The sequence below is a fragment of the Phalacrocorax aristotelis genome, chromosome 22 (assembly GCF_949628215.1).
Source record: "Phalacrocorax aristotelis chromosome 22, bGulAri2.1, whole genome shotgun sequence".
In the NCBI taxonomy this organism is placed as follows: Eukaryota; Metazoa; Chordata; class Aves; order Suliformes; family Phalacrocoracidae; genus Phalacrocorax; species Phalacrocorax aristotelis.
Window position 1 is genome coordinate 7,476,700 of NC_134297.1, and position 19,875 is coordinate 7,496,574.

A 19,875-nucleotide genomic window follows, 5' to 3' on the forward strand; every position below is an offset into this window, starting at 1 on the left:
CTTTCCAGTTAGGAGGCAGCTCATGTTTTGAAGCGTTAGTCTTGCAAACAGGCAGGAAAGGGGAGCAGTGCTTTGCAGAGGGGGAAACGGAGGCAATGTGGGGTGAATTTCCCCAAGGCCATGGGGAAAGCTCTGCAGGAAGAGCAGGGAAAGCCTCTGAATCCCAGTTCAGTGTTTTTACAACAGGGCTCGGCACAGCTTTCACTTGTCGTATGTATTTTTAAATGACAAGGAAAAGATTTTATAAACCAGGGAAACGTGTGATTATTTTCCTCGCTCTCTCTCTTCCAGGTGCTTGGCTCAGCTTTGTAACACGCAAGAATTAAATCCATCTGAGTTGCTGTTGTCCTGCTATTTAAAACCCCATTTTCTGTCAATATTGCTTCATTTTTATCAAGTTGCCTATATGTTCTATATTATTCTCTGTTCCGCACACCCCCAGCCCCCCCATTTTGCTGCAGCATTTCAGACCATTTTGTTTCTTACGCTTCTCAGTAAATAGCCTGGAAGTAAGAGAGTCAAAGGCACGTGGAAAGTATTTACTTTCATTGTTGTGGTGTTTCATATCTCTTGCACTTGTCAATGTGGAATACCAAAAAAAAAGGGGGGATAAAAAAGGGTAGAAAAGAAGAGGGAGCTGCCTGGTTTATCCCCCTTGGCTTTCGGAAGCAAGGGAGAGGTTTATCATCTGGCCTTCCCGGCTTCTGGCATCGCTCTTTGCTATTAGACGTTGCACAGGGTGGGCAGGCAAACCCCAAAGCGCACGGGGAGAGGCAGTTGTGGTCCCACAAAGTCCCAGGTCTGGAAGTGGGGTGATGCAGCGGAAACCAACGTGGGCTTCCCACCTGCAAACACAAACCTCTCCCGCTGCCGAGGGTAGGTCTGCTCCGCATCGGCTTCACGTTCCTCCCCAAGGGCCGTTTTGCCCAGCTCCATGATTTTTCCTCAGCTTTAGAATCGGAATGATTAATTTCCTTCCACAAAGCACGTCAGATTTAAACAAGGTACCCGAGAAGAGCATCTAATAATCAGTTTGCACTTGATTTTGTCTCCTATAATAATGCCGTCGTGCAGGTGAAGGGAAGTTAATCCCAGGCCAGGCAGTTTGGCAGGATGGTGCGCAGAGCCACAGCCTCCTTCCAGCTCCAGCAAGCCAAAATTATGTCAGAAACCAGATTTCTTTTTTTTTCTACACGCACGGTACAACTGCCTAGTCCTCTAAATCAAATTTGACTACCAATGTAGTCGAAACCGCAGAGGTAATCAGTTAATAAAACTTTGCACTTACATGCTACTTTCATTCAAGGATTTAAAGCCCTTTGCAAAGGTCAGTATTACAATGATGAGAATTTTCCAGCTGAAATGTTTTCACTGGGAAGGAGAAAAAAATAATAAAGAGAAAAGTATTCCCTTTTCCTGGTAGTTAAAAATTCTGCTGGTTTTAATGCAGGCAAGAAATAATATTCTTTGTGGGGGAAAAAAAAAAAGAGAAATTGCCATGAAAACGTTAATGGTGTTTTGAAGCTTCACAGAAAAGTCTTACTTGTGTAGCAGCCTTAATATACATCAGTACCCCCAGTCTGCAAGCAAACAACATTTTGCAGAATAAAGGAAAACACAACAGGGAAAGACTCGGAATTATTTAGAGATCTCATTCCCACTGAAATCAGGCATTGAGCATTTTATTCAACGTGCATTTAAATCAGCGCTGCTGCCAGAAAAAAAAAACACCCCACACCACCTGTAGCCTCTCCCCAGTCCTGCCTCGCAGGGCAGCCACAAAAATATCCTGCCACTGCCAAAATCCCTCCAAGGGCCGGAGGTGATGGGGCTTGCCCAAGGCAAGCTGGTAGCAGAGGGAGAATCTGGTCTAGGAGAACCTCTGTCCCTTATAGCCCCGGTAGAAAATGCAAGACTATGGTAATGGCAAGCAAACAGCCCCACTTTTGCATCTTTCTTTCCCAAATCGGTCAACAGGTATGCAGGCAGGCAGGGATGGGCACACCAGCATACATGCACAAAAAAAAAATCAAATAAGCTTTATTTCCTGAGGGATACAGGCTAAAAATAATAATAAAAAAAACACCTCTTCACTTCCAGGGTGGCTACCCCTCTGCAGAAAGCAAAGCATGTGCATGCCAGGCAGAGGCACTTGTGTTTCAATCAATACATCTCAGTTCATGACTGCTCCTAAGTCAGGCTTAACCTACCTAGCATCAGTTTAGCTCGTTAGCACATGTGCACTTTGAAGAGTCATCCCTGCTTAACTAAACCAGCTCAGGTAGCCACAAAGCCAAGCTCCCAGCAAAGCAAGCAGCCACTTGCAGAAGCTCCCAGCACGGTGTGGAGAGCTGTGGCAACCCCTTTAAAGTTCACCTTTCAGCACAGCAGTACGTAATTAGAGTCCACAGCTGTAATTACTTTCTAATGCTCGGTTTTATAATTGTGCTCAGCAGCCCCCACATGCCCCTTTGGGCTTGGAGATAGAGGTGAGGGAGTCTCTGGCCTCAGTTGTTAGGCAAAGAGTGGTGGTAAGAAATGCTTTTTATTTCTTTATTTTGATTTTTGGGGCCTTTCTGCTCTGCCCCTAAACTCTCACTGGGCAAAAATGAAATAAAAAACAATTAAATTTCCTTGATAAAATGAAATTAACCACCCCTAGAAGCTGAGGTGTGAGGCTGTAACTGGCAGGGGGGCACTGAGCAACCCCTCCATGCTCTCTTTGTTAGGTGGAGGTAACTTATCCCTGGGGGGGTGTGGGGGGGTCTGGGTCCTCCCCAAGCTGGACTTCGGGGTACAGCCCCCTAAATCCTCAAGGGCTGTGGGAGTGTAGGGGTCATGCCACAGGGTGTGTGAGGGGGTGGTGTGGCTGGTGGGCAGCACCCCCAAAATTTGGTGAATGGGGGAGGGGGGCATGCAACTGCTTGGGCTGCTGCTCTATTTACCCCCGTTGGAGCAGGATGGGGGGGGTGTGCAGAAGTACCAGCCCCCACCTCCCCTTAATTTACCCCCCAAGCTTTGGCTGCGCACTAAGCAAGCGCTTGGGGGGGTGCACAAACAGCCCCCCCCGCCCGGTGCATCCCCCCGGCTGCGGGCTGCGCCATCCCCCGGCTGCGCCCGAGTTACTCCCCCTTTAAGCATCACTTTCGTTCTTTCCCTCCCCCTTTTTTTTTTTTTCCTCCCTTTCTTCCCCCCCCCCCCCTCAAAAAGCCGGGCTGTGCTGGCGAGGCTCGCTCCGCCAGTCAAGGCAGCGCTGCCGGGGGAGGAGCTGGGGGGGCGGCGATGGAGCCGGACGAGCGGAGCCGGCGGGCGGCGGCGGCCGCCTGAAGCCCCTCGACCCGCGGCGGCAGCACCGGAGCCCCCCAACCCCGAGCCCACGCTGAGGAATGAGCGCTTTCCAGGCAGACCTCCTCCTCCTCCTCCTCGGGTGCTTCCTCCTCAGCCACGGTAGGAGCTGGAGGTGCACTTAGTTTCCGAGTGGGGCGCGGGGTGGGGTGGGGGGTGTCCCCACGGTGGGGTGCTGTGTCTGCTTTTTAATGAAGAAGGGGGGAAGGAGAGAGGATTGCAGAGTTTTTTGCATGCATCTCCGGCGAGGCAGCTTGCTTTTTATTTAAAAAAAAAAAAAAGGGGAAAATCTTTAGCATGCAAGTGAGTTCTTTCTGCTCCAGCTCCATTAATTAGATCGTGTTTGTGTGTAAACAGGGCTTTGCTCAGCAACAGCCCCATGGCCGCCCGGTGCTGGGGGGGTGGGGGGGATGGATGGCTAATTTCGGTGGGGAGGGGAGAATCTTGCCTCTGGCTGCCGGCAGAGCCTGGCTCCAGCCCGGGGAGAACCCGCTGGATGCGCGGAGGAGCCTGCGGTTGTAGAGCCGGGGTAGGGAGCGATTTGCTCCTGAGAGGAGGATGATGGTGGTGGTTGGGGCGGGGGGGAAGAGTTGCACTGAATGCAGGGGAGGGGGGAAAAGCCCCTGCGGTGGTGTTGGAGGGTGGCACAGCCGGATCCCAAGCCTGGGAGCCGGGGCGGGAGCGTGGGAATCTGGAGGAATTCCTCCAGATTCCTCCTTGCAACTTTGCTCCCTGCTTGTCACACACACACCCCCAAATAATAAAAAAAAAAGGGATTTGGGGGGTGGGAGGCGTTTTGGGAAGCTGTATTTGTCGTGCTGCTGTGTGCCTGGTCCCTGGACTATCTGTCACCTGTGGAGGACGCTGAGCTACAGTCAGAGCTAAGCTTCGCCTATCTGCTGCTCATCCCCTTGCAACGCCGGTGTCAAACACCATCTGTGTCACAGCACCCCGGTCCCCACGCCAGCTTTTGTGAGGGTAGAGCTTGGGGTTGCTTTAAAAAAAAAGGGAAAAAAAAAAAAAACCTAAACCAACCCCAAACCCACGCAGCTAGTCCATCTGTTGATTAAATGAAGGATAAAACTTTTGGAAAGAGTAGTGCTTCTCAACGGGCAGCTGGGTATGTTGTGTTTTTTTTTTCTCAGCCAAACATCATTGCTGAACATCCCCCACCATACGCTGTGTTTCCCCCAACTCCCCGAGCAGGGACGTCGTGTTCAGAGGCGGCGTTGCTTCTGGTTGTCTTTACCTCTTCTCTGCCTGGGCTGGGATGTGATGCTGGGCTCCCACGCTGCCCTCCCTTCCCCTTTTTCCCTTCTCCCTGCTTGTACTAATATTCCTTCAGGGAAAAAAAACTGTGTGTGCATTCGCATTTGCTTCTGCACAAAAGAAACCCACTGTGTCTTCCGTGTAGATTTCTGGCTGAACAAATTTGAACTCTCCCTGGTGCAGCAGCGGGTCCAGGGATATCAGCAATTTGCAAGCTGATCGTGGCCTTCTCCCATCTCTCCCCCGCTCCCACGAATCTCTCAACTCCCTGCAGGTCAAATGGCAGCTTGCTAGTGGAGCTGAAGAAGTTTGTATCTGGGTTCCTGTGGGGATTTGTTTCTTCCCCCTCCCCTTCTCTCTTTTTCAGCCATTCTTTTTAATAAGGGCTAATGCACTTTTTAATAGCGCTTGTGTGCAAACGCTGCCGTGGCTCCTCGGCTCTCCTGCGCGTAGCCTGGGCTCCGTTGATTTGTCTCCGCTGTCTGTACTGTCAGGAGCGTGCATCTAGTACCTTGCTTATTCATGCCGGGTTAGGAGGCAGAGAGATAGCCGAAAACGCTCTGCAAGGCAGTTTCTTCCCGTAGGATGAACCGAATGCGTTTTGATGGAGTTGCTGCTCGCAGCGCGTGAGAAAGGGGTTCTTGGCAGCGTCGTGGCTTTCCCCTTTGGGGTGAGGCTGTGCAAAGGATCCCTAATAGGATTTCACGCAAAGGATTCCTTAACCCACAAGGTACTTCGGGGGAGGAAAGGCCTGGTTGTAGGAACCGAAGCTTATTTTCTAGCGTATGTTGTGTTTGCCTCCCCTCGAGCAGCTGCTGTGGCTGTTCTGGTGTGTCCAGATGATGTGGCATTTGCTTTCTGTGAGCAAAGGTGCTCAAAAAGGTGGGCGGTGGGGATGGGATGTTACGTGTGCACCCAGAAGGCAGTCCTGCCTCGCTCTGGAGGGGGCTGGAGGGCTAAACCTTGCATGAAAGAACAATTAAAAGCCCTTGACCTGCCCATCAGGAGGTTCAGTGGCTCCTTTTTGTGGGCAAGGAGCAGGCAGGGCTGTTCCCTTGCCTGCAGCACCCAAGTGGCTTGAAGGGATTTGCCATAATAAGGCAGGCAGGACTTAAATTCCCCTGAGCCAAGGGCAGCAGGGATGCGAGGATCACCTCTGAAAAACCTCGCTTGGGATCTGCAGTCTGGATGCTAGTTCTTTTAAAGAAAAAAAAAAAAGCTCCCTTACACAAAGCCTCACCAAAAAGGCATTTTCCATCACCGGATCTGGACACTTATGCCCTTGGGTTTGTACTTCATGGGCCCTGTGCATCCTGCTGTTTCTTGCAAACCATGCAGGCAGAAACTTGGGCTCCCAGCTGAGCTTGTAGGAGGAAGGTGCTTGTTGCACCCCGTCTGGGGCCACGCTGCGCCTGGGTGCATGCAGGCATTGCTCAGCCTAGGAAGGGGATCCCTGTTGCAGCTGACTTCTGTGCTTCTCTTGAGGTGATCTAGGAAGAACAAATTGCCTTCCCTTGAGCATTCTCTGTCTTTCACCCTTGCAAATGGTCTGAAACAGCCTGTGCTTTCTCTTCAAGCTGATAGGTCTGTGTGTTCCTACACAGGGCTGTTTTTCCCTTGGTGTTGCTGCAATTCCACCTCCCCTAAAGCTGTCAGGACCAGGGCTGTAGTGGAAGGTGAGATAAAGTCGCAGCACGATTTGCCTCCTGCAGAGACTAGATGTGTGGTGCCCCTTGGCGGGAAGAAATTGATGCTGCCATGAAACTAGCTGCATTTGCTTCTGCCTGGTGAATAGCTTACCCCTCCTCCCTCTGCTCCGGAGGCATCCAAACTGGGTGAAGCTGGAAGGAACTGGGGAAAAAAGCTTCAGCTGTGGAAGGAGCGCTGCTGAAGATGTACCTACAACCACCTCCTCATCTTGCTTGCCTGTACCGTAACATTTACCTTGGGTGGGAAGATTTCTGCCTGTCTGGGGCTCTCTTTCCAAAGGCATGTTTGCTTTCCCTCAGGGTAATGAATACCAAGTTCTCTGGGTGTTGCAGGGTATGTTTTTCTCCTTCACAGTTCACTTGGTTCCTCCCTGGAAGCAAATGCTTTGCAATCTACTGGCAGAGGGGCCTGTTATTAGCAGCAGTGGCTCAACTTCCCAGTGGCTTCTCATCAGCCCCCAGGTAGAGAAGGGTGATGAGAGAAACCAGGCCAATTCCACCCGCCACCACTGGTTAGGCCCGGGAGATGAGGATTTTAGCATCTCAGGGGAGGTTAGCGAGTGACAGGGAGCAAAACCGCAGGCTTACGGGGTGCTGGGAGGTGCTTGGGCAAAGTGACTTTGCTCCTGTCTGCAGTCCGTGGGGTGCAAGGGGCACTTTGGGGTGGCTGTGCCTGGCAACTGTGAGCCTGCTGATGAGAAGCCTGGAAATCTGTGCTTGTGATCCCTCCTTAAAGTCAATACCTCCTGCCATGTAGAGAGCGGGGTAGCTTTGCAAGAGAAGCACCTTGGGCTGTTTCCTAAACCCAGCAGGTGAATCTCAGCGCTGGGAAGGGCGAGGAATGGGTATGGTGCTGCGAAAGGAGCAAGTGCTTTAAAAATTAAGCTGAGGAAGAGCATGAGAAGTTGCAATGGCAAATAGCAGAGCAGAAGACAGGAATGGTTTGGAGAGGTGCTGTGTGAAGATGGCAGGAGCTGCTGGTGGAAAGGTGTGGGTTTGGTGGGGCCACGGGTGTTCACAACTGGGTTGCGTGGGAGGGAGGCCGAAGTTCGAGCTGGTGCCGTCCAGTCTGTGCTGTCCTGGGTGGGGGGAAGTGCAGCGTTGCCTCTTCTGATGTCTGTTTTAACATGGCTTGGATTTCTGCATGCTTCCCTGTATTCGGTCTGTGCCTCCTGCAGCAAGATTTGCGTGGGGACCGCAGATGACTTTGCTCAAACTGGCTTTCTTGCAAGGTTTGAGTTATTTGAAAAGAACAAGAGGGAGGCGTTGCAAGTGTTTTTTTTTTTTTTCAGGTGCCCTTTGCCAGAGGGAGGAAAGCGAGGAGAAACACCTGCCCTGATGCTCCTGCTGCATCCCTACTGGCCTTCCCCCCTCCCCCCCCCCCCAAGGTTAGGCGGAGGTCTCTGGGCGGTTTATGCACAGCACATCTCAGGCAGATGTCAATTACTTCTGTGCTTTCCTGTTGTTTTAGGGGACACCAGCTGAAGTAGAAACGTGCACAGAAATCCCTGCTGGGTTACCAGCACCATGTGTCAGCAGCTCCTGGTCTCTGTAGTTGGACTGCGTATGGTAGAATAAAAAGACTCGATGCTCTTCTTCCTTTTGTAGCCGTAAATAAGAGAGGCCGATGCACCCCTTAGGTTGTGAATTGACTGTGGATCAAGGTCTTTGAATAAACTGTTTTTCCTACAAGCAGGCTGTGATGGAGAGTGTGGCTCGCTTCAAACCTCTGATTTAATGATCAGTTTTGCAAGTTCGTACGGTGCTCCTAGCTTGCAGCTCCCCGGCGTGCTGGGGGTGCGGTGCTGGCTGGAGGGGGCTTCAGAAAAATGCTGCTGGCTTTACATCCTCTCCGGGATCCTCGCAGTAGGATTCAACAGCTTTTTTTAATTATTTATTTTAAAGTCCAGCAAATTTATAACCACAATTGACGAAGGCCCTAATTTCGCTTCCGTTCAGGAGCAACGCAAGTCTTTTCTTTGACTTCATTGGGAGCTACCTCTGGCCAAAGAGAGACAGAGCAGTAGTTGACTGTGTACAAGCTTATTTTATAAATCAATAGGTAGTGAAACAAATTGGTCGTAAATCAGCCTCTCAGTTATTTGCTGAGATTTAAGGCGGTTGGTGGAGCTGCGAGTTTTTAAGGCGGTCTGCCCTGCCTTCAGGGCTGGTGGGTGTCCCAGATCTTGCAGGGGGTTGCATGAATCCGTTGCCGGCAGTATTGGTTTCAAACATGTCGGGAAACGTGCGGGATTTCTTTTCTGTTGCCTGGGAAGAAACGAAATTTAAAGCCTGTGCTACTGTTTCTAGGCAGGGGTTGAATAGCAGGATCCTGATACTACTCAAAACTCAGGGGTTCCTATTCCTCCACTTCACTGCACCTCGGGGCAGGTCTATACTCAAACTGCTCCGGGAGGGAAGAGGAAAATATCCATTTCTGAATTGTGCATTGTGGTAGGACAGAGCAAACACTGGGCTCTGGTCTTGGAAACTGTGGCTTAACAGATGTCCTGGTTCAATATGTCTTTTGAGTATAGTCGAGCCTGCTTATTCATTGCCTCTCTGGCAAGGCCCATACTCAAGTGTTTGCCTTTCCCTGGTAGCAGCAGCCTCCAAAGTGGAGCAGAAGGAGCTGTAGGTCACTTGGCTGTTACACGGCTTTTCCTTTTACCGAGTTGCATAAAAAAACCTTAAAATCTAAATGTGCTTTGAGGGTACCTCTTAGCGATGGGCTCTCCTGCCTCTTTTAGTGTCACATGCCGCCTAAGTAGGAGGTGGAACGCTTGCAATTGTTAAATTCAGATGCTAACTTCAGGATAAGATCTTGTCTTAATGTGTTCATTCAACGCCCCCACTTGCAACAAAAGCTACAGCGGAGCTTTTGGTCGGATGCATTTTGGGCTCTGGGGGGTGGAGCGGGATGTAATTGGTTTTTGAGGGCTTTGCCATAACTGCTGCTCATTAACCATTGATGCAAGCATGTCAGACTTTCAGCTAGGATAATAGATGCTTTCTTTTGTTTCCAATTACTTTGCGTTTGGTGGAATTGCTGCGTGGGTTTGAGATGTATGCGGTCAGGTGGGGGCTAATTCACCTCTTAATTTATGTTACGTGAATTTATGTTCTTGGGTCCCTTGTTGTCATTTTCAATATGGGTCCACCCTGCCTGGGTGCTGCAGCACCCAAAGCCCTTTGGGTGATCAACCCTGTCTTTGTGGGAGGGGAAATCCAGAAAATGTTCGATTAATGTTTTTTAAGAAGCAGGCTGGAGGAGCCTTGCTAATTACAGATGGAATATGCAGCCATAGTTGAAGGCATGAACTTTCTCCAAGTTCTTGGATGAAGGATCAAAGCTTTGTGCTGTGGGTCCGATGTTACTTTATTTTCTCCCAAGCAGGGATTGAGTAGGAGAAGCCATCGAGTTTGGAGTCCCACCTTGTATCTTGGGCAGGTACGCATTTAGTTTTGCCCGACTCATTAATATTGCCTAACTTGTATAAAAAGCCAAAATGAAGGGCCTGAATCCTTCTCAGGCTTCCCCCCCTCCACTAGCATAAATGAGTATTCAAGCTGTATGCAGCCAGTCAGTAAATGTCAATAATTGGATAAGTGTTTCCTTTATATCACTGCAATTTAGCATAAGCTGCTTGGAAACAAATGTCTTCCATAAGCACGAGGTGTTTCAGTAAGTACACAGTCAACATTACTATGAGGATTAAATAAATGTCAGCCCCACTTGTATGCTCAGCATCAAGTTAAGAGAGCCGAACTTGCATAATGGCCAGCGTGGCAGTGACAACAGGAGGGATTTTTGCGAGTCTGGAGAGCGTGGGATGGAAGGATCCGCTTTGGGTGGAGGTACCTGGATCCCAAGGGCATGTAGAGGTGGGGGTGCAGATGCACCTTACAGAGGGGAGTAGCTTATGGTGAGTGCGAAGGGTTTCATGGACCTTCCCTCCAGATTAACAGGTCCGCTCTGGAAAGAGCCTGCCTTTGGCACTGGCTGGCAATCCAAAGCCAAAAACTTGATTTAACTAGTGTCGGCTTGAGCAGGTGGAGTTGCTGGCTCAGGATGGGTATCCTTCTGCAGATCTGTCCAGGCCGCCAGTGCTTGGATGGATCTACCTCTGCCTTTTCCAGTGCAAACTGGGAGTTGCTCAGCTGCAGTTGGCAGTCATGGGGAAGCAAGGCCAAGGGGTGAGGCTTGGCCGTCGCCTGCTTTGTGGTGAGGTTCGTGTTGGGCTTTGAGAACTGTCTGTGAGCCCTGAGCTTGCCTGCAGCTCAAGGCTTCCTAAAGCCATGGAGACATAGGCCATCATGGAAGAGTGACGTTGGTCCATACTGGTGAGGCTTAAGCACGTGAAGGAGGATGGAGGGAGATGGTCGTCTTTGGCTGCTCTGCCTTCAGCTCTGCAAATGAGAGTTTTTCCTCTGCCAAACAGGCAAGGGCATCCAGCTTCTGTAAAGGGAACTAAATCTAGCCAGCACATCAAGGTGTTGCTCAATTCTCGGCAGAGGCTCAAATCATCTCTTTGAGCTGTGTGTGCAGGAGAACCCCGTTCTTTACCACCCCTCACTTTGCGTCTTCACCGGTCACCTTGAGATGTCACTGGGTGCCATGGTTGGTCAGGGGCAAGCTCTGCCAGCAAGGAGAGAGAATCTGGGAGGGCGGTGAGGGGCTGAGCTGGATCTGTTTCCATTCCCAATGATGCAAAACTGCTGCTTTCTCCCCAGCTGGCAAGTAGCTGACTGTAGTCACTTGTTCCCAGCTGCACAAAAATAACTGTAGACAAAATCGTTAGCAGTCAGATGAGCCTTATCAGCTCCTCTAATGCCTGTCTCTGCCTCTGGTCTGTGTGGGCTTGTTACCCTGCAGAGTGTGTATTTTAATGAGTGGCTATTGCTGTTCCAGATGACTTGAGCAGAGCGTCCCAGTCGCATCCTAGCAGCCCTGGCAAGTGGTGGGAGAGGTTTTTGCAGCTTGTTTGTAGAGCTGAGTCTAAGTGTGGCTCTCACCTCGTTAGGCTGCACATTTACAGTGCTGAGAAACAGCTTGTGGACATGTGGGGTGTCTTAATAATTCAGACTAGAGGAAGGGAGTGCTGGGGGTGCACGGGGGAAGGAGTACCTGAGTATTCTGAATCTCAAACCAGGTCACCTGGCAGAGCTGATGCAGTTATCCTCACTGTCTCACTTTTTCAGTTCAGCCTGGCGGTGGCAGCAGCAGCGCTTGCATGGAGCAGAGTGGTCTGCTCCGACCTGCCAGTGTCAGGCTCCTTTGGAGAGGCGCAAGGCGACCTGCCGGGCTCCAGCGCTGTGGGGAGGCTGAGAGCACCAAGCCTGAGCTTTGGGGCTCAGCAAGCAGGGCTGTTCCCCCCTTCCTGTGCTGCAGAGAGGTTGCTTTGAGGGTTGGGGGGGGGAGAAGAGTTGGGGGCCTTCTGAAGTTCTCACCCTTCTCCTTGAGGAGCGGTGGTCACCCCATTGCATGGTTGGATGCATCTCTGGACAACGGGGCAGATCTCGAGGTGACCCTGCCAGGGAGTGTGTAGTGATACAGATGCCATCAGCTTGCTCAAAAAGCACAAAGGATGAAGGTGTAGGAGGGGAATGTGGGGCTGTGCCTGATCTACTGCTTCTTCCCCTCTGTGCATGAGTTTGGTGGTGCTGTGCATGGAGATGAACCCCCCTGTGCATCTTTAGGGGGGCGTGGGGCATCCTGCAGCAGGGAATGGATGCCATCACTGGTCAACGGTGCCTTGCTGGGTTGTTTTTTCCTCTCTCCCATGAGCTAATCCCAGGAGTGTGATTTAACGCTCCTCTCTTCTCCTTCTGGCTGTGTCTTTACGAAACTGGGAGTGACGGGGCCACCCCCCACCACCACCCGCAAGTGCTGAAGAAACAGAACCAACAGATGCTAAAATTAGGCACAGCTGTTTGCAGCGTTTTGTCCTCCCGATCAGAGTCTGACACTGTCTATGCTTATTCCTCATCTTGTCCAGAGACTGAAAAAGTTTAAGATATCAAAGCTCTGAGTGGCTGTAAATTAACTCCTCCTGGCTAAGCTGAAGCCAGACTTACTGGTAGATGGTAGATGTGATTTCCTTTATTTGCGTTTATAATAATAGAAAGTGCCAGGTAATCCCAAGATGGACACATTCTTTCTGTACTTGGGAGACAATGCTGCTGGTTTTCCATTCCTCGTAAGCTTCAGCACCAGAGACCAAGGGAAACAATCTCTGCTGTCCCTCAGCTTTTATATGCCTAAACCCAGTTCTTAAGTACAGCTTAGATAACCCCTGCTGTCCAGCTCAGACTGTGCATGTCTAAAGCTGTCCCGATCCAGCACTGCACCCTGGATTTTGTGATCTGCTCTTGCTTTGGAGAGGTGGAAGGTGTACTGGGTGCTTTTCCTTGGTTAGTGTGCAGGCTTTGCATTTTTGGCTTGGCTGTGGGGTGGGCATCGCCCCACGTGCCTGCTCTTCCACCACCGCCTGGGGTGCTCCTGACAGTGAATGAAGGAGGCTTTTCAAGAGATGATGTCTGTCTTTGCTGCCTGCCACCCCTTGGAAAATGTTCATTCCCCTTCACTTAGGTTGCAGCGGAGGGACTCGGTGTCAATGATAGAGATGTACGCTTCAGAAAGGGCAGAGGGGAAAACTTCATGGGAGAGCAGAAGTGCCTTTTGCTGTCAAGCCCAGAACAGTGTAAATGTCGCCTCCTGACAGATCCGCAATGATAGCAGCAGCAGTGCTGTTAGGCTGGATGCGAGTCAGGGTCTTGCATGGCGTTGTAAGTCTGAGGGATCTTCATTTTTCTTTGCCTCTTTTGCGAGTGTCTATCTCCTGCGGCAGGAACAGTTTCTGAAGATTCCTCTTGCTCCGGTCATGCTTAAAATGATAATATTGGTTTAAGATAGACACTTGAGATAAACTAAGATGCACGGCGCCCTTTGAAATATTCAAAGCTCTCTTCCATCAAATGGGCTGGCTAGAAAGGCGACTGCCAGGGTGTTCGGATTGCCTCGCTTAGGATGCTAACCACCTCCTAAGGTTGCATTTTGTTTTGAAGAGCTGACACCTCTCGCCTTCCCCACCTTCTCTGGGAGGTGCCAACTGCATCAAGGTGGTATCTGCTACGCTTGCTCAGCACCTCTGTGCAGCTTCTTGTGTTCCACCGGTGGTCTCCCAGACTTGCCTTTTTTAACCTTTCCGCGATGGAAGCAAATCGGAAGGGGGAAGTGGTAGCCAGGCAAAGCGGGTTTTTCCTGGGAGTGAGTAGGGGTGGGGGAAGGGAAAGAGTGAAACATCTCGTAAGAAAGAGAAAAAGGCCATATGCAATTGCCAAATGGCTGATGGCCCTTGACAATGTTTTCGTGTTGGTGGTTGTAGCAACACCCCCCACCCCTCAGCAGGTAGGTTTCTCTCCACGGTTTGGGTCTCTCCCAAGCATACACAGAAACCCGTGCAGGGCTCTTAACGGGTGCAAGCTGCTGCAGACTTGAGCAGATCAGAGTTACTGTTTGTGGAAGCATCGTGTTCAAAAGTGGGAAGTTGTGGGTTTGAAACTGGTTATGGAGCAGGAAATATCTGAGAATTATGGATTGGAAACTTTGAAGTGAGCTTGCCAAAATAACCATGTTTTGATATTTGCAATTTTAACCTTGAGTTTGGGAAGGGGGTTTTTGTGCGTAAAGTATGGCGAGTACCGCTGTCCTCTGGATGAAGGGATGCTGGGAAGCTGTTGTAGAAACTATTTGACTATCGATTGCTGGTTATCCCTCTCTGGGGCTTGGAAAGGGGATGAAGATCTCTTCTTGGCTTTGGCCTGGCCAATGAACCCACCGTGATGGCTCTTGCAGCGTGCCAGTTTGTTACAGTACATTTAATTCTAGGACAGTGTTAACCTGATCTGTGCGTCCATAAAACATCTTGTAGTAGGTTCAATAGAATCACATTATTATTGTCTAACAGTTTATTTCCCTTGGTCCGGCTGTTTTTCTTACCCTGCACACCACGAGGGCATCATGTGCCCTTCTCTAAAAGCACCCTTAAGATCAGCTCATAATTATTGGAAAATATGGAAAGATTATAAAGGTGCCAGTGATATTCATCTGGCCCTGGTGCATTGAGCAGGTAAAGAAAGGACCTGAGAGGCAATTGAAGAGATTAATGGGCAGTAATGGGTATAATAGTAATTTTTGTCCTGTGTTTTTTTAATGAAGTGATTGATGACAAATGCAGCTGGAGCCCCCGTGCGGAGACCAAGAGATGCAGTTAAATTACAGAGGCTTCTTAACTTAATGAGGCCAGGTAATAAAAATGAGGCATAATGAGCAAAGTATAATAGTACTATTATGCTTATGAGTGCCGTAGCAGAGGGCTGAGCAGGCAGTGCCGGGGTGTGCTGGGGGATCATGTCTCTGGGAGGAAGGTCTTTCCTGGTTGGGATGAAGATGAGGAGGCTGGGGTATATTTGGGAGACTTGGAAAAATAATGGCTAGCCAAGTAACTTGCTTACCAGTCACCTGATGGGAATGACCGAGTAGGGGCAGCACCAGACATAGTTGATTCTCCCCGTGCTTTTGGTTCTGTTTGTAAGGTTTTGGGCAAATCTCTGCTCTGGGTTTTATTCGCTTCATGTAACCTTGGGGAAGTCCATGTGAGCCTCCTTGGTACATAGATGAAATTGCGAGGGGGTCAGTTTTTGTGGCAGGAAGGTAAAGCCAAGGGATTTTAACAGCCTGGGAGGTAGGACGTGCAAGGAATTGATGGGCAAGCTCTGAGAGGTTGGCCAGGGCTGCAGCAGGTTTGCATGCCAGCACCTGGATTTAGAGACTAAGTGCTGAGGCTCGCATTAGCTGGATTGAGGCCTTTTTTGGGGGTGGAGGTGGGAAGTGGATTAATGTCTGCAGAACAGTTATGTCTCTGCTGCTGTTAAATGTAGTTAAACTTGAGTGACTTCCTTTCATTATTAGATTAGAAGAGAAATAAGTGTTCTCAGTGATGCATGCCCCTCATGGTAAGTACTAATTGAAAACAGATATTTACTTTAAAATGAAAATGTAATACGATAAATGGCGGGTTGAGAATTTTGCACACGTAGGAGGGAGAAATGAATGCACGCAGCCTCCCACCTGCTCTGCCCAGGCTTTGTGTCCGACGAGGAGCAGGATCTCCCGTGCCATGGGGCTGGTGGGCCAGGAAGCCTAGAGAAATGGCTGGAAGCTCATGTTAGACCAGAGCTCAGAGCTTTACTTTGCTAAAATTGGGAGCATTTTGGGGCTCTCTTCATCTGACCTTGGGTCTGCAGAGGACCTTCCAAGCTGGGCTTCTGTTTCTCCTCCTTGCAAACTTTTCCCAGCCAAAGCTCTGGGGGAAGGAGAGGTTAAGCCTTCTAAGGCTGGGGAAGTATCTTCTCCCTTGTCACTAGGACTGTAGGGCTGGACAGTGATGGTGACCCTTTCCCTGATGGTCTCTGCTGCTTGAGACCCACCTAGCTGCCCTCAGCTGGCTGTCTTGGCCCATAGCTCTGCCTTGGTAGGTGAAGTGGCTGGTGCTGGAGAGATGCTGGCCGATGTTGCTTTTTGGAGGCTGCCGGAAGAGCGCTGGGGACCTCTCTGGTCCCCTCAGGCCAATCCGAGTGGGTGTTGATCCATTGGAGGGATGCTTGGCTGTGAGTGCTGAGGCTGTAGCACCCCTCACCTCTTGTCCACCCTTTTCCTGTCCCCTGCAACCTGTCTCAAAGAACAGAAGCTGGAGCCAGAGTCGCAGTGCTTTTTAAAGAAGTTTGTAGACAAAGCTCAGCGCTGCGTGACTGGTGACCATTAAAGGATGCTCCCTGACAAAAGCCCCCCCACGGCACTGTAATCTTTGGAGGGAGCAGCCTGGCCCTAATCCCTTTGTGCAGAGCTCCTGCTTGTTTCTTCATATGGGTGCATTTGTATAATTTGCATTTTTGTACTCTGATCGTATGCATAAAATTCAAATTGAAATGGGGGCTTGAATAGATTTGCATGCTAATGAGGCACTGGCTTTATTTATTTATTTGGAGCCCTCTCAGGCAGCAGTCTGCTGGAAAGCAGCTCTGTTGGTGACAGAGCTCTCTGGCTTTGCGAGGACACTTGCTTTTTCCCAAGGCCCACTTGCCCCCTTGCATAAGTGTTTGAGGTTGGTGGTCTCTGCTCCAGCAGCTCTTGGCTCAGCCCTTCTGAACCCTTGTGGGGCTGCTGTCCATGGAGATCGAAGGACAGTTTTAGCCCACCTTAACTAACCAGAATTGCCTCTTTAATGTTATACTGGGGCTAACCAGGTCTGGATTTGTCACAGAGCGAAGTGGAAATACTGCTGTGTTAGAGCTGGATGTAGCCACTGCTTGATGGTGAATGCAGTGGTCCGTGGGCAAAACAACCGGAGCGTGCCCCTGTTCTCTCCTTGACTTTGCAGCAGTGCTCGTGGTGAGCGTGGGTACCTGCTGGCCTCAGCTGCCTGCGTTCCTCATCAGACCATGACCCTTCCCGTCATCACCGGGCTGTTACTTCTGGTGTCTTTCAGCAGCTGACCTTGGGATGTTGCATATGGGCTTTGGCTGTGATGCCCATCAATCCTGCTCTGCCGTGGCGTGCGGTGCTGCTGAGGCCAGGTTCCTTCGGTGCTGCCGTGGTCCACCCATGCTGTTTTCCCTCGACGGGAGCGTTTCAGCCTCGTTCAAGGTCAGCGATAGAGAAGAAAGTTTGAAAATATTGAAAAACTGACAGGTAGAGAAGGGAAAGCCAAGGGCTAGGAGGAAACTGGTTCCCAAAACTCCACGGCCGTTACTGGGGAGGAAAAAACCCCACCAAAGTCCAGGTGCTTTGCTGAGTTGCAGCATTGTGTCCCTTTGCATTCTCATTCCCTGCCCCAAATCTACAGCAGATACACCCAGCGTATAGCTTAATGCTCAGCCTTTCCATGCCAGCTTTCCTTCCCCAGACGACTTTCTGCAGCTGTGTTCTTTGCTGGCACACTGAAAAACGGCCGAGCGAGGGCTTCTGAAATGGCAGCAGGAATTGGGTCACATCGCACTGCCCCGGGAGAGCGAGTTTCTCTCAGAGCAGTCTAGCTTCCAGTTATTATTTTACAGGGGATGTTAGAGGTTGATAAGGGAGCTGTTCTGACTGCCAGTGGGGCTTATTGGGGGCTTATTGTATGCTCCAGTTTGTATTTTAATATAGTCAAAGGTGACTTACAACTTTAATATTAATTTTAAAACTGATTGCTTGAGGTTTTTTATCTACGTGAGACCAGATTAATCTCAGCCTTCCTTGATCCTGCTGGTAGCTTTTCTTTCCCCAGCTGGAGACGCATGTGGTCTGTGTTGCACCAACAAAAGACGAGAAGGAAGATGTTTGTGCAGCGATAAATAATTGTCACAGGGTCTGCTTTTTCTTCCAGAGAAATCTCTGCTCTACGAGCTCGACAATGGCATCAGTGGGAGCTCTTGCTTTTGTATGAGGTTCTCTGCCTCGGCTTGTGGAGCGGGGCTTTGCTGAACAATGTCCAGCTTTGTGCTTCCCATAGAAACTTCATTTTCTGTCGTTGTGTTTCTCCCCGGTTTTGCAGGCTCTCCATAATACATCTCCTTCTGTGCCGCTTTGTGCCGCCAGCATTACGATTTCTCACACGCTTGCTGTGCTGCTTGTGAGAGGTTTTGTGCCTGAATGACAATAGTTTGTGGGGTGAGAAGGTGGCCTTGGGGCAGGGGCAGTGGGGCTGAGCCCTGGGGAGCTGGAGTCGAGTCTTGCTTCTGACTCCTTGAGCATCCTTGGGTACCTGTGCTAGGCTGGAGGATCTGACAGCTGCCAGATTTTGAAGATGCTTCTCCCTCTGGGTGCCTAACTCAGGGTGTTTCAAGCTGCCTTTAATGCCAAGTTTGCATCTCCTACTTTGAATGTGATGCCTTTCGAGATGACCAAAGTCAGGCACCCAAAATTGCGTTGCTTTTGGCAAAACTCAGTGTCAATGCTAGGCTAGGGTTGCCTTTATAAGCAGAGGCTGGTGCTCTCAGAGCCTTTCGTAGCTAATAATCCTAAATCTTGTGGTTTAAATGAGTGTCCTTATCTCTGGGATGCTCAGTGGCTAGTTGTGTGGCTGTAGAGGCTCTGGGTCTAGGAATAGCCTCGCTGGTGCTGCCAGTCTGGGTGGTTGGTCTTTGAAATCGGAAGAAAAGGAAAAATCAGTCATGGCTCTGAGGACCTGTGGTCATGAATCTTCATGTCTCAAGCATTGGTCAGCCTGTACACCAGTGGCACTTGTTAAATTTGCCCCAAACAATGAGTTTACAACGTGCCGTACTGGGAGTATTCTCCGTACATCGGTGAGTGATTGCTAAAATCGAATGCTCTGTAATCAGCCTTTAGCTTTTTTCTGTTTGGTGTGTGGGATAGCATTTCACTGACAATTCATGTTCTCCAAAACACCTCCCAAATGCTCCCCGTAGCTTTTTCTTACACTTTTCAGTGCTTATTGTTCCATGCACGATGCATAAATATTCTGGTTTGGGCTGAGAGCTGGGAATTGAGTAAGCTCTGTGAATCTGACAGCAGTGGGTGAGGGGAACTGAGGCACAGAACTCTGCAGCAGAGCTCTGTGCTAGCTGGTATCACAGCCTGGGGGGGAAATAGGGACTTTGCTTGTCTGTCTCTTTCCCATGTTCTATTTCAGCCTGGGATGGGAAACTATTGGGTATTGTGTTGGCTCAGAAGTCAAATAGAAACCATCTTAAGACAGCAATGAGACTGAAGAGCCATTAAAGGCAAGACCTGACATTGTGCAAGCGAATGCCAAACAGCAGCCACATAAATCCCATTTGTTTTACATTTCAGAGTTTAATGAGACAGAAATCGCATGGCAATTGTCATGTGTGAAGGCAGAGATTGCTAGTTTGCATTTAACTAAAGCAACCGCCGTATGCGGCAACAGTGCCTGAAACTAAGCCGTGATACCCACTCGCTGCGTTGCCGCACGATGGGGAAGGTACCTTGTGTAGCTGCAGGTTGCTGCTTGCCCTGAAACTCAACACCAATCGTGTGGGAGCATATATAAGCCCTCTGGTAGCCACACGAGGTTGTCTTGTAGTCTTGGAGCTCGCCAGCCTTACACCTTCTCCAAAGCAGTCAAGTATCATGTTCTTAATGTAAAGAATTTAGGAAAAGTGTCTTCACTGGCAGAGGGGTCAGGCCCTGGCACAGGCTGCCCAGAGAGGTGGGGGAGTCACCGTGCCTGGGGGGGTTCAAACACCATGTAGCCTTCAGGTAGCTTCAGGGCATGGTTTAGGACACATGGTGGTGTTGGGTTGGGCTGTTGGACTTGATGATCCTAGAGGTCTTTTCCAACCTCAATGATTCTATGAATTGAGGCATGCAGTAATCGAGTCCAGGAACCCAATTTTTGTGTAATTTCACTAGGATATGGGTATTAAAAGCCTGTGGGGGTGTCCTTTGGAGTGATCTGAAGGAAGTAGTACAGAGCATCGGTCTGGGACAGCTGAATACTCTGGGTCTAGAAGGAGGCTGAAG

The 19,875-nt window shown here is 50.0% G+C and overlaps 1 protein-coding gene across 2 annotated transcripts in view; it reads left to right on the forward strand.

The window, feature by feature from the left end:
• The first annotated feature begins 3,293 nt into the window (after window positions 1–3,293).
• Window positions 3,294–19,875, forward strand: part of KIRREL3 (kirre like nephrin family adhesion molecule 3) — a 347,570-nt gene continuing 330,988 nt past the window's right edge. For both annotated transcript variants that reach the window (XM_075116531.1, XM_075116532.1), the window contains exon 1: window positions 3,294–3,447. In XM_075116531.1, coding sequence (XP_074972632.1) covers window positions 3,387–3,447 — 61 coding nt within the window. In that variant the 5' untranslated portion in view covers window positions 3,294–3,386. The remainder of the gene's footprint in view (window positions 3,448–19,875) is intronic.